At 34.3% G+C, this 15336-nt stretch overlaps 1 protein-coding gene and 1 pseudogene across 1 annotated transcript; both read right to left on the reverse strand.

Moving 5' to 3' along the window:
* Positions 1 to 10035: 10035 nt before the first annotated feature.
* Positions 10036 to 12051, reverse strand: LOC144999996 (DELLA protein RGL3-like). Its single transcript, XM_078959136.1, has one exon. It carries the CDS (start codon positions 11880 to 11882, stop codon positions 10254 to 10256), a length of 1629 nt encoding a protein of 542 aa, XP_078815262.1. The 5' UTR covers positions 11883 to 12051; the 3' UTR covers positions 10036 to 10253.
* A 531-nt stretch (positions 12052 to 12582) lies between these two features.
* Positions 12583 to 14976, reverse strand: LOC145002342 (uncharacterized; annotated as a pseudogene).
* Positions 14977 to 15336: the final 360 nt, after the last annotated feature.

Consider the following 15336-nt stretch of genomic DNA (forward strand, 5'->3'; position numbering starts at 1 on the left):
GTATGATCCATGGTTCATGTGGCCCAACTCTTTATGTATCCATACATAAACATGGTCCAACGTGGATCATAAGCCCAACACATGTAAATATAACTAATTACCATAATTAGTCCCCATAGATTTAATTAGTCTCTTTTGATCACTAAATTAATTCTTGATCAATACTAATTAAAACATATGATTTCATATTAATATATTCGAACTTATAATATATTAATAAATCATATATAACCTTCTCTCAAGAGTCTATCCTAACAAATTGTCCTGATGATATGCAACCCAAATGGACCATGCTACTCTCGGGTTAAGTACATACCAATAATATTTATAGGCTTATACATCTAATCCAACAGTCTCCCACTTGGATACGTCTAAAACTATTATTGTGAGTACGACTCCAAAACCCGACTAGCAATCGTAGCTCTTAAAAGTCGCTGCCGAACTCTGACCTAGTCAATGATGTGTCCATTAGATAAGGGATCATATATTCCTCCATTATAGATATCATATGGATTGAGACATGGATTATAATCATTCTCTCTGTCCATTTGTTGTTTCTCAATTTCCGATTTATGACAACTGACTAATTTGAACAAATCAAATCAATCCAGGCCCGGTCTAGCACTTACGTTTGTCATCAATAAATCATTGAGGGCCCCACATATTTCGCTTTTATCCCTCCAAGAATAAAAGGAACATATAAACTTCAACTCATATGCTTGTACTAACTACTTGTTGAATCATACACAAAGGAACATTTTATAACATCAAGTTACTGATGCATTTTCGTACAATCAATGTACAACCAACTCATAGTCAACAACTCATATCTCTAAGTTTGAAGAATATAAAATATTATCGTCTCATGATCATTCATGATGAAATCCATGAAGTGAGTCAAATGAGCTTGGGTTTAATCCAATACTCGAATCTCATTCCAGGAGCACTCATGAATGTTGCAATAACTTTTGCTATATCTAAACACTTTAGACATCTGCAAGCCCAATTCATGAAAGTCTTGATTCATACCTACTTCCAAAGTATGATTGACTGTGGAGAGTTAGAATAACCTAGTTATTCGGGAAGTCAAAACATGCAAAGTGAAACACAAGAATAATTGAATCCAATATAGTCTCAGAACTTATGAATATAAATAAGACACCTTTTATTTATCACCATATTGATTACACATTATTCATTGTATAATGTTTCGATTTATCAACCTAATACTTGAATTAAAACAATAGTTATGCCACGCTCCAACCATGCACAATATGTTTGCCCAAACAATAGTTATGCCATACTCCAAGTATGCACACTATATGTTTGTCTATGATCCTTACTTTGTGAAATAGACCAATTGAACATGATTCTAATGATGCTTATTTCACAATCCCAAATCCCATACCGCAAATGTAAGAATACAAGATTCTTTGCCATTTACCGAAATCTGTTAAATTCTAAACTTATATGCATTAATCCTCTTGTGATGACTATGCACAAAAGTCACAAAGACTTGGCAACAGACATTTACAAAGTATTCCAATGGAGAGCAATTCTAAGGAAACGAAGTCTCACATTCAAAGTATATTACTTTGAGCATCCTTCCTATATTAAGTTTTCTAATCTTACACATATTTAAAGAATAACTTCCACCTATGGAAACATTTCCATATTCCATTTTGACTATCACTTCTTAACAAGAGTTGCATCCTTTCAGAATATGTAAATATGGTCCTTCCAAAATTAACACTATACTTCCAATTGTCTATGAGCAACCAATCTTTGGTAAACCTCAGATTGTCCTCGACAATTGCTTAATCATTTTATTCATATCCAGTTCTAGTACTTTTTCCCTCTTAATGTCCTAGGCATTTGGAAACATTTAGAACAGATGAATTTTACGACACATGTAATTGATCCTATATCTGAAGCATATGAGACACGATTCATGATGTCTCACATAAAGACATGATACTAGACCAGTCTTTTGCTATAATATTTCTATTTCTATTTTCCATGTTCTCATAATTCAGATTATGAAAAGGGATGTCGTAATCATAATTGAATTTTAGAACGCAAATAATGTAATTATGACCAAATTTGATTAAAATCTCAATCTAAGCTTGTAGAATTGAAATGAAGGATGAGTTCCTCTCCCTTAATTATAGCAAAATAAGTTTTCAACCCCTGCAGTTTTGCGAATTGAAACTTTTGTTTTCTATAATTAACATTGCTAACTTGCAAAACTTATCATAAAATCATGCTCCAACTAACATGATAATTATTAGCATCACACTTATGCTCCCACTAGCATTGACACGTATCCAGAAATCAGTTGGACTTCTAGAAATCAATACTTTATTGACTTTCTTACCAAAGTTCAGATTTCTGATACGAGATGTGATATGGGCATATTTAGTTATAAAATTCATGCATTATCTTAATACTTTATGTTGATTTTATCTCATTTAATGAACAAAAGGTACTTAATTAGTTTAGAATTTCATTTTTCAGCAATAATGACATGCTCGGAAGGAAAAGGAAGCGGAACTAGCGATTGGAGGCTTGGATCTTGGATTTTGAAGAAAGAAGGACGTTGCTGGACAGCTTGACCCCTCGTCAGTGTTTTGGCCATATCTCATGAACCGTAACTCCGATTGATGAGATTCAAAATGTTCTGAAAAGTAGACACAATTTCGGACGACTTTCGTGTTTTGAGAAAATGCTGATTCCAAACGTACTCGGCGAGTAGGGTCGATTACTCGCCGAGTTGGTTAGAAGTTTCGCGATTCTGGACGCGCTGACTTGCCGCACACGGGTTTTAAGTGATGGAATCGCCGAGTAGGTCAATGGACTCGCCGAGTAGCCCCTGTTTTGTGAAAATATATATAAAGGGACTTTCAGATCGATACCCTAGGAGATAGATGAACCCTTGGAGGCCAATTGTCGACTAAAGGTGCTGTTGGAGCGTGGGAAGCAAGGGAATCAACCCTACATTCAATTTTAAGGAGAATCAAGTCAAAATCAAGTTTACTCTTACCTAATCTCTTGTTTGAACTATGTTTTTACCAATTGATTTCGTTTTTGTGCTTGTTTCTGCTGTAATCATGAGCTAAAAACTCATAACTTCTGTTTAGGTAGATGAATTTTGTGAACATGGATTGATTATTTGAGTAGGATTAATTTTGATTCGTAATTATGTTTTGTTAAGCTTGTTAAAGAACCTTATGTGTTGACAATAACTATTCTTCTATTAATAAATCAGTAATTAAGTTGTATGAACATCTCTTAGTTGCTAATTTCATATGATTTACATGACCACATAGTTGTATGTCTAGGAATAACGAATGTGAAACTAGAATTAACTTGAAGATAGGTAAGTTAATGTGTGAGCTTGTGTGATACACCATCAACAAGAGGTTAATTGAATCACCAATTTGATTATCTAATTACAAGTCTTTCTAAACCCGAATCAATAACTAGGAAATCCGTTGATTTAGACAACTGGCCACTGCTTGAGTTAATTTGTTTCCTAAGGATTAGTAATAGCGAAAGTGGAACTAATCATCTTAATCGGTAGCTAATGAAGAATTAATCTGATACATCGAAATCATCCATGGGAACAAATGAGTCGAACCTAAACAGAAGTCTTCTTTATTATTGAATTTAGTTGATTTTTATTTGCTTAGCTCTTAGTTTCTTAGTTTAAGTTTTAGTTAATTGTTTAAGTTTCTAGTCTTGCAAAACTAGAGAAAACCCCCTTTCTATTATTTGTTTTATTTAGATAATATTAGCATTTATTTTAATTGTTTACCGTTCCCTGTGTTCGATACCCTACTTGCTTGAACTATATTACTAATCGATAGGTACACTGCCTTTCGTGTGTTTATTTTGTGTCTAAGTTAGTAGGATTAAAACTAGTTGGTTTTACACACATCAAGATGCTTTGATAAGACTTTATCAAAATCATACACCTTTTCTTAGATAGCTCACATGTGTATCTAAACAATTTTTAGAACTATGAAAAGGGATGTTGTAATCATAGTCTCAAATGTTTAGACCTTTGACATTTCTCACAAGTCCATGTTAGTGTGCCAGTTAACCACACATGCTCCACTAACGACTTTGAGAATGCAAATATCACAATTGCTATCCACTTAAAATCTACTTAGTGAAAGCGTTTCCTCACCATCATTTTCATGAATCGGAGAGAAAACTTATGACACTTAGATTTAATGGTGTATGTGTTCCTATCCATGTGAATTTGTCATAACCACAAGAGGAAGTTAGTGACAAATCCAAACTCATATGGACTGAACTTGTTCAATCTTAACTTCTTGCCATCTGGCATCACAAGGGGCTACCATTGCTTCCAAGTAGTTATGCAAACAACTGAGAACTCATAGAACTCATATGCATAGTCAACTTTAACTTGAATGTGCATAAAAACAAGAATATGTCAACACTATAGACTATAAACCTCAAGTCATGTGCTAGTGATAAACAACAAGTTTTATTCTTGATTAGTTCTTGAGACTTTTTCAAGATCTTTAAGACTCTTACTAACCTCTTAACATATAAGATTCTCTTTTCAAGAACCATTCCTTGACAAAACAAATATTCAAGAGTTAGTGCAGATTCTTATCAAGATAAACACTTCACTCAATTGGTCTTAGTTGGTCTTTGTTTTATCCAAAAACATCACAACTTACCAATTTCAAATGTACAAAAGTAGAAAACATTTTACTCTACATTTGATAAGTGTTTTAAACCTTCTTAAGATTATATCACTTAAGTTACAATCTTGGAGTAGTACTCTAAGACTTAATTTTGGAATGAAGTATGACTTATCCTTTTGATTTAACTAATTCAACAATCCACGATTCCTCTTCTTAGCCAAACAAATGCACTAAGATGTCCTTAGAGAATCAATTGTGATATGGTTTCATAATCACTAAGATAATCATAAAACAAGATACTGAAGTACTCTCCCATCTTTTCAGATTGGAGAAACTTTTATCTTTCTGCCTAATTTGATTCTTCTTATTCGTTCTGCCTTACATTGAAAGTTTTCCAATGTTTCAAAATTACACTTAAACTTGTAAGTATAACCATATTGACTAAATTTTAGTAAATCATGATGAATAGCCTTATCGTTATTTGTGGTGGACCTGATCAGCGCACAACCAAGTGTACCCGATCTCCTAGTTCTTCACTTGACTCACATATAAATGTGAACAAGGAATTAGTCTTAATTTCCCGAAGATAAAATATTTGCATTCATCATACAATACAAGTTGCATGATTCCAAGTTTCTATCCAACTGAAACTTGGGTGATGAAAATCTTTCCTTATTCGGTAAATTATGACACTACCACAAACGAAATAATCAAATCCATTTTCCAATATTGCTATCAATGGAATCATATAAACAACAATTTTCACAATTCCCATTGTAAGGATAGTTAAAATAAATAAAATAAAAAAATTTCCTTTTATTTTAAAATTGCGGAAAAAACTTATCCTTACAATGAAAATAAGAATAAAAAACATGTTGTTATCTATTCCTATGCAATCTATCATAACTCTCAGCAGCAACTCAAAATTATGATCTTCACGATTAGAATCAACTTACTCTTCTTTTAAGCTTCCTCTCTTTGATTCTTAAAACATCAAAATGCGACCTAGTCACGTCATGTAATAAGAATATCAAAATAGGAAATTAATAGAGCTAGATAGTGGACTTCACCCGAAGTAGAGTCAAACTTTTTAACTTTACCATCCTTATGAACTTTCAGGTTAATAGGGCAGCTTCGCAACCAATTCCCCTTCCTTTGGCAATAGAAACATGTGGACTCTTTGTGAATGGTACATGGGACTATCTCAGACTTAACCTTTCTCTTTACCATTTGGTCAACCGGGTTGACTATGGCCGATCCCTTTCCATTAGGAAGAAAAGACTTTCTGGACTTCTAATGTTACCATTGTTAATTTCCATGGAAGTTTGGGAAGTAGATCTTCTAATCACATAGTAGCAACAAGCAAATATGTAAGATCAATAAGGGTCATGTCATGGTCTATCACATAGTAGTCCTTAATGAACTCACTATGTGACTCAGGAAGTGATTGAAGAACCTAGTAAACAACCAACTTCCTCAAGACTTTGACACCCAACTCTCCCGGCTTGTCTATATATGATTTCATCTCCAAGATGTGAGCACACACAAACTTTGCTTGCCAATAGGGCTTGAGTGACCTTGAACTTGTGGGTTACGGAGAATAATTGGAGGAGGTGGAGGAAGAAAAGTATGATTTTCATGATCCAATCACAGTACATCACCTTCATTAGGAAAGCTTATTCCAAGAGATTTGGGAAGATCATAGTTGTCTGAACCAAACATCTACAATGGGAGAAATTCAAGTTAGTTGATTTAAGTCCTCAATATAACGCCCAATATGAAATATTAAGGCTAGGACCCAACACAATATTTTATAACTTTGAAGAGGGATGTCGTAATCCAAGCTATAAAATATTTGAAGGTAGGCGAATGACGATTCACCAATTTCCACTATGAAAACCTAATAGGGTATTGAGTTTTAATTGGATTGAAACTCCTAGATCTTTTGAGACTCATTGAACTTTTAAATGGTATATATAAATCTCGATTGTGCCCTATCAAGTTTGTGACTGGGATGCCGAGGATCACAAACAAGATGTGAATAACCATGCAAAATAACTTGTTACCCTTAATCTTTATCACCTAATTAATGTTCAGGTTATCCACATGCGCTCTACCGATATATGATAAACATTAAGTCACCCTTTACCACTCTTACTAGTCCATGTTAGTGTGTCGGTTACCCACACACGCTCCACCAATGACTTGGTAAGGTACAAAGTGTAAATCATGTGTTAGCACCAAATTCACATTTGCCTAAAGTAACTAAGATTGGGAATTTAATAAAGTTTAGTTACTTTATATTTATCATTATACTTTTAATGAAGGGAGAATTAGAGTCCTGTCAAACCTGTTCGGCTAATGACCCTCCACCAGTCAAGGAATCGGTGGGTCAGATTGGACATTCATTAAACTGCCATTTTATAAGCAATAACCTTATACCCCCCCCCCCCCCCCCCCCGCCGCCTTATAGACCAGCTTCGTGAATGATGCATACTAACGGTAAGACTGACTTAATCTTATATATATATATATATATATATATATATATATATATATATATTAAACCTATAATATTATAATAGTATAAGGGTTGAATTTGAACTATTAAAATTCTAAGGGTCTAACTTGGAATTAAAGTATTCATGGGGGGAAAATTTACAAATTCCAAAACTTGAGGCTAGTTTTGAACAATTCAAAAACCTTTGGTTTCCATAACCAATGAGTTTAATATAGTTTAATGAAAAAACTCTTCAAGTTCCATAACTTGAGGACAAGTTATGGAAGACTTTAAAACATTTAAAGAAAATGAGACTCTTCATTTTCACAACTTATGGAAATCTTATGAGTTTTAAAAATCACAAATGTGACTTTTCATATAACTTGAGAACAAGTTACAAAAACACATATTATGAACAACTTTTAGATCAATTTGGATCGAAAACAAATTATCACATAAATTTTCTATTAATCTAAACTAACTCATAAGAACAAGATAATTCAAATCATCAATCTTCAACAAATTAGCATGATCATATAAACTAATACAAATCTTGAAATTATGACAATTATCTTTGAAATTGGATTAGTATGATCATTACCACATCAAAAACAAGCTTATAAGTTCAAAAACAACTTACGGTAATGATCCTAGTCCAATTTCAACCTTAAGAAGTCGATAATTTGTGCTCTGGGCCTCCTACTCGTCGAGTGTATAAACCTACTCGATGAGTAGGATGAATTTCTTCATGGACTCGGTGAGCCCATTAGTGGACTCGTCGAGTCAATAGTCCAGACAGCCAGAAAATCGATTTTTTCAGCAATTTGCATCAAGTATAATTGAAAACAAGTATTGGCTTTGATACCACTGATGGGTTTTAGTATACTACAACATCCTATGTTGCACATACAACCCTAAATACATTGGATCTATGTTTTCACAAATTATATATGCAAATGGTTTCCAAGGCATTAAACCTATAACTAGCATGCATTTGACATAAACCATATAAGATACTGGTTAGAGTAACATACCTTTTATGTAGCTTGAAGTCATGATGTATTTGGCAATAAGAGCTTAGTCCCAATACTATGGAAGCCTCAAATGAAGTCACAACACATCATGGACCAAAACCATCCATATCCTCCAAGAATACATTCGTGGTGATTTTGGCTATAAAGTAACATATTTATATGTGGAATTCTAAAGGTCATGAGTTAACCCAAACCCATACCCATGGGTGTATGATCCATGGTTCATGTGGCCCAACTCTTTATGTATCCATACATAAACATGGTCCAACGTGGATCATAAGCCCAACACATGTAAATATAACTAATTACCATAATTAGTCCCCATAGATTTAATTAGTCTCTTTTGATCACTAAATTAATTCTTGATCAATACTAATTAAAACATATGATTTCATATTAATATATTCGAACTTATAATATATTAATAAATCATATATAACCTTCTCTCAAGAGTCTATCCTAACAAATTGTCCTGATGATATGCAACCCAAATGGACCATGCTACTCTCGGGTTAAGTACATACCAATAATATTTATAGGCTTATACATCTAATCCAACAAAAATATCATTTTACCCTTCCCTCAATTGGCCCAAAAGCCGCAACTCGAACTCAATGGTAAAAAAGCCCAATAATGGTCCAATTCTTAAAGGATACTCAAAGCTCAATATGGGACAAAATCCAAAAAGGCTCAAGATGTAACAGTGGGCCAAAATCATAAGGACATGTGGCCCAACAAGTTCCCAAAACCCTAAAGTCCAAAGGCAGCCCAACATCAAAATCCCATGGCCAGTTCGTGTACGCTAAGCGTAACCCTAGTACGCCTGGCGTGCTAGGTCGCTACATAGAGTCGAGGATCCAGATGCGTACGATCAACGTACGAATTCGTATGCCTGAAGTATAATCGCTTCAACCACTTCATCCATTAAGTCCTTATTGCTTAAGACCAAATTTCTAAATATCAGATCCCGACCTTAGATTTAGCATCCTACTTTCACCAAATAGACGTATACTCTTGCATGGTTGATCCTCAACCATTAAGATGCTAACTTTATGAACTAGATATCTCAGAAACATCAGGAGGAGCCACTCATAACTTTTGGAGTGACAAATCAACACTAGACTCATGCATGGGACCAAAATGTTCTTAAAACAAACCCTAACAATATAGTCATCAAGATAGAAGCTTTATACCTTAATGAAGCTGAGAAGTGAGAGTAGATTCTGGATCTACAAGCTCGTACTTGATTAAGGCTCCTTTTCAAGTTTCTTCTTCTTCAAGGCTAACTAAACACCGACTAAAACACACACAAAGGGTTAAATCTCTCTAGATGAGCTAGGGTTTTGAAATGTGACTCAAAAGGACAATGGAGGTTGGGAAATGAGAGAACCTTGGGACATAAGGTTGCTTAAATTGGGTCCAAACCCTAAAATTAGGGTTTGTCACCTGATTACGTACGCCCAACTGACCGGAGGTACGCCCAGCGTATGCACTCCCCTCCCAAAAATTACAATAATGCCCCTAAGGACCAAAATTACAAACTAATTACACACCAATGGTCAAAATGAAAAATACCTTGAATCGGGTGTTACAGATTCCCTGAGTTTACACATTATATGTTCTTAACTCTTACAAATGAGCTACAAGGGCCGTTACGATCCTAACGAAGGTCAATTTGAGAAATGGGTGAGAATGTTTCTTAGTAATAAACACCCACTCCTTCCCCATCTGGAGAAAGGGATAGGAAAAATTATAAAATATTCTCATCATTGATTGAAAATAAAATATGATTAGTTAAAAAGTGGCAGTTAAATCATATTAATCTATTATAAAAGCTGCATGCTAGTGTTGTATTAACCATAGCAAACACATTGAACATGGTTATTTCTCAGGCCACAAGAGAGATGAATAAATTTTAACAACAAAAACATGCAGCTGAAAATTGAGATGCACAAGTTCTGCATTGCAGGTAAAAAGTATATAGCCTTGTGGCCTTATTTACATATCTAAGGTTAAACATTAAGTGCTCCAAGATCACTATCCTGATGAGAATTTCCAAGCAGAGATACACTGGATTGGTGATCCTTTCCACCCAATAATTAAGCAATTTCCGTCCATATCAAAAGTGCAAGAATTTCCACAAGAAAATATACCTGTAACCAGGTTTGCTTGATATAAAGAGGACATACTCAATTCTGTCTCCTTCATTCCAAACCTGGCGAAAAATTTTCTCCAGACATTAATATGCACATTCCGAATCACTCTTTCCGCTCCTTCAGTTGCCACAATGCTCCATATTCCATTACCCATATACACAGATTCAGTTATAGAACGGTCTTCATCTTCACGATCCATACAGTCTTCTAAAGCATCAAAGAACGCTCCATAAAAGAAAAGAGCTTCAATAAAACGATCCACAAAGTTGGGTGAGTTAAGATTTGCTGCACCTTCGATTACCACCATAACACGAGGATTTATACTTTTTATCACTTTCATCAAAGATTCAAGTCGGTCCTGCTGCCCAATCATTCCCCACAAACCATACGATGAGAAAACAGCCAATGCTTCCTCTGTATCCAACTCAAGAAGATCTTCTTTAAAATCCAGCATATCTCCCACCATAGCCACATTGAAAGAGAAAGACAGGTTTATCGATTCAGCAAAACTCTTCAACCAATGACCCGTCTGCTCAATCTTCTCTTTAAAGTTAGTCCCGACAGCAGTTATTTTAAGATGTTTGATGGGACAAGTGGGTTGAGATGCAAGAGCTTGCATTAGAATCGTACACTGCACACCTTGTTTGATCGAGAGATCAATTATATGCACTTTTGTTGCTCCCGCTACAGCATCAACCACAGCTTGAACCCCAGAAAATTTACCAGCTTGAAAAAAAGGTAACTTCTGATAAACTGAGACCGATGTTGGATTAGGGCTCAACGTTCTCTCTTCAATATAATCTACGTGTTCCTTTCCTGGGCCATGGAATGAGATTCTTCCGGTTTCATTAGCTATCTTCTCTCGTAAAGCTTTAGAGAAATAGTGCACTAACCTTTGAATAGGGTTTCCAGAACTAGAAGATAACGTATCACACCAATTGAGAAGCTTACTCGAACGTTCAAACTGTTGTTGAGAGACATTCTCTGCCGAAAGTAAAAGATTTTGAATGAGTTCAATATCTTTAGCTTTCTGATTAGAAAATACAGAGAATGAAGAGCTATACGGATGGCTAGGCATTGAGATATCATTTATCGAAGATGAACAAGATTGTATGAACTTTTCTCCACCTAAACGAATAACTGCATCAGTTGATAGCTTGTGCCCACTCACTTCATAGCGTACTACATCAGGACTTGTCTTTGTCCTTTTAGGATTTGCATGTGGTCTAACAAGCTCAGAATATTGAGATTCAATATTTGCAAGCTCCTGCATCTGATGTTCATACCGTGGAAATGGAGGGGTGGTGTCCAGAAACAAGGCATCCAAATCATGGAAAGCTTTTAGTGGTTGTTGCTGATCTATTTCATGGTATTCCGATGAAAACGAAAGTCCATGGGTTGCATTAGATTTATTTCCTGTATCATCTTCCTGCCATAACTGAGGCAACTTCCCAAAACTCCCCATTTCCTGATTATCGACATCATTACCAAACCTGTCGAAGGGGATCATTTCATTCAGATTATCAATACTGTTCTAATTAGAGCTCTCTTGTTAAAGAGAGAAATCAGAGGTTAAGATAACCACCCGATCCTAAGGATTTACGAAAACCAAGTACACATGAGAATTTGAAAGAACATAAAAGGCCCTGTTCTTCATGGACATTGATGTTATCATTGTCGATGTGTTCAATGTTGTCACTTAGCACCATGTTATTTTTAATTTAAGATATTCAGCTTACCAAACAGAATTTAGTATATTCAATTCTTTCTTTGACTTATTCAAAGCCAACAGCATTACTACAACTATTTTTTTTTTTTTTTAAATGACAAATAATTAAATATTTCTAGGTCTTAGATTAAGAACAACTATATTAGTCAAGTGAAATAGTTTCAACTTATAACATAACTACAACTATTAGACATGAATTTGCAGGAAAATAGACACGAACAGGGCCGGTCCGTTGATTTTAAGGGCCTGGTGCGAAACTAAAAAATGGGCCCCTAAATATATATTTATTTTTTACTTATACCAAAAATTCATTAATTATTTCATAATTGTTATAATATAAAGCAAAAGAAAAGAACGATCATACAATAGATAATCTTAGACAACTACATGAATCGCGAGACTCTTCTAGCATTTTTGGAAGCAAAATTGCTCACCAACTCTTCATAATCAATAGTCTCCAATATAACGTTCTCAATAGCTATTATATCGCCAATCCATTAAGTCTTTCTTGTGACATTGTGGACCTTAGGTAGGACTTCAACAACTTTAGCTTTGAAAAACTTCTTTCTGCAGACGCGACTGTTACAGGAATAGTCAACAAGATTTTGTAGGCAATAATTGCATTAGGAAAACAATCGACTTTTTTCATATACTTTAAAACATCAATAGGGCCCGTAATTTCACTCGGTAAGAACATGTCAAACAACTTTAACTCCATATAAAGTTCATGAGAATCGATATCTGATTGTTCACCAGACTTAAGTGCGGCTTCGAGACGGCTACAACATGACTTGAGATCTTTGTCATCATATTCCTTCATTTTTTTGGAAACAAAAAACCAAAAATATTTTCATACTCTTTGTATCGTTGAAATCTTGTTTTAAGAGAATCACTCGCTTGATCAACAATATATAAAAATTAATTAACTTTAAAATTCTCCTCGGCTGAAAATACAACATCTTGATCACTTGAATTCTCATCAAATTGTTTTTTCTACTAATCGGTTGCTTTTGAGAGAATACCGGATCAATATTCATTTCAATGGAAAGTTCCTTCGCATCATCAATCGCCTTGGAGAACCCTGTTTCTCTAAACTCCTTGAAGTACTCAATTAGCATATTCACTTCATTAATAGCAACATCGAGAAGCATATCTTTTGACCGTAATTTTTTGCTAACTAAGTTCACCATGTACAATATTTGATACCAAATGACTATGGATACCAACAACTCAAATCCACCAAGCTCATTATTTGCTAGCGATTTAGCTTCACCTTGGATTTTAGCATCTTTCTCTTTTTCCGCAACTTCAAGTAAAGCTTCTCTTAAATCCGGAAGTTGTTGTCTAATAGCCTTCACACTATCAACACGACTTTCCTACCGAGTGGCAGACAATAATTTTGGAGTCAAACCTTTGATATTCTCTTTCAGAATTTGCCACCTCTTAGTAGAATTGGAAAATATTGTATATACTTGTTGTATGACTCTAAAAAATCTCTAGCTTTACTACAACTGTTAGCCATGTCACACAGTGCAAGATTAAGACTATGACAACCACATGGAGTATAAAATGCTCTAGAATTTATGTCCAAAAATCTCTTTTGAACTCCTTGATGTTTTCCTCTCATGTTTGATCAATTGTTATACCCTTGCCCCCGCATATCATCAATATCAAGACTAAGAGATTTTAATTCATCGTGTGTAATATCAAAGAGCCCTTTACCAGTGGTATCATTAACATTCAAAAAACCTAAAAATGATTACAGTAACATCATTGGAGGAGAAATTTACGTACCTCACTATCAAAGGCATTTGTTTTTGGTGACTTGTATCAGGGGTACAATCAAGTATGATGGAGTAATATTTTGCTTCCTTTACTTTTTTAATGATTTCTCGTTTAATTTCATCAGCTAGTAAAAGTATCACCTCATTTTGGATCTTGTGGCCAAGATAATGGACATGGATCTCATCATTTTTGATACGACGCACATGCTCTTTCATAACCAGGTCAAACTCTTCAAACATCTCAATCACTCCAAGAAATTATATTTAGCCAAATATTTCACTAGTGTAATAATCCTTAATAGTACTTGTTTCCAATGCTCCCTTTCTTTCTTAAATTGATCATACACCACTTTATCAATTGTTTCATTAACTTTCAATCTTTCATGCATTTAAAACCAAGTAGCTAAATTTGTGAGATGATCTAAACCAACTACATGCTCTTTAAGTCTTGTACTAAGATGTTGCCAATCTGCATAACCTTCACTATCTAATTGACCTTTGGGGATCCCTTTTCTAAATATTTTACAGCAAAAACAAAAAACTTTATCAAGCTCTTTCGAGTATACCAGCCATTCTCTGTTACATGTCTGTTTATTAGGCAGAGTTCTAGTATACATAGTTGCAGAAAACCGTCTAGAAAATCTATCAGGTGGACCCTTATCAATAGTATTATCCCTTTTAAGACCTTTCTCTACCAAACGTTTCACCATGTATGTGCTTAGTACATCCCAATTTCTTGGATCGAATATATCAACATTATTACTATTAACATTAACATCATCATCATCATCATCATCATCAACATCATCACCATCATCTTCATTGTCATCACCATCGTCATTACCATGATCAACATCAACACGATCTCCATCGAAATTAACATTATCAAGATTAACATCATTAATTTGATCTCCTTCGACATCAACACCCAAATTATCAGGAATATCATCATTATTTTGATTTTGAGAAGGAACTTTAGGTTTTTTTTTTTGGAAAAACTTATCTAGAGAACCACTATTAGCCTTTGTTGATTCTTCAATTCTTTTTCTCTTTTTACGTTTTTGACTACCAGATAAATATTTAGGAGGCATTATTTCTGAAAATAAAATAACAATAATCAACCAAATACTCGATAAAAATTAAAATTATGATAAAAGAGCTCTAGAAATCTAATTGAATATATCAAAACGTTGAATGAGCAATACCAATAACAATGTAAACTAGAAAAATAAATACAAATGATTATAAAAAATAATAATAATGATGAATTATAAATATTACCATTAGAGAAAAAAAAAAACGAACCTTTTCTTATTTCTTCCTTTGCTGCTGAATTGCCCAAACTCAACAAATAAATAAAAGAGGCTAAGGACTTATATATTAATTAAATGCGTGTTTGTGTTAGATACTAATTCTTTATTTGATATACTTAGTTTAATGAGACTTATATA

The sequence above is a fragment of the Lactuca saligna genome, chromosome 6 (assembly GCF_052625555.1).
Source record: "Lactuca saligna cultivar CGN05327 chromosome 6, ASM5262555v1, whole genome shotgun sequence".
Classification (NCBI taxonomy): Eukaryota; Viridiplantae; Streptophyta; class Magnoliopsida; order Asterales; family Asteraceae; genus Lactuca; species Lactuca saligna.

What these genes read in the sequence shown, in the direction of transcription:
- LOC144999996 (XM_078959136.1), bottom strand. Translation starts at nt 11,882, where the DNA reads ATGATCCCCTTCGACAGGTTTGGTAATGATGTCGATAATCAGGAAATG.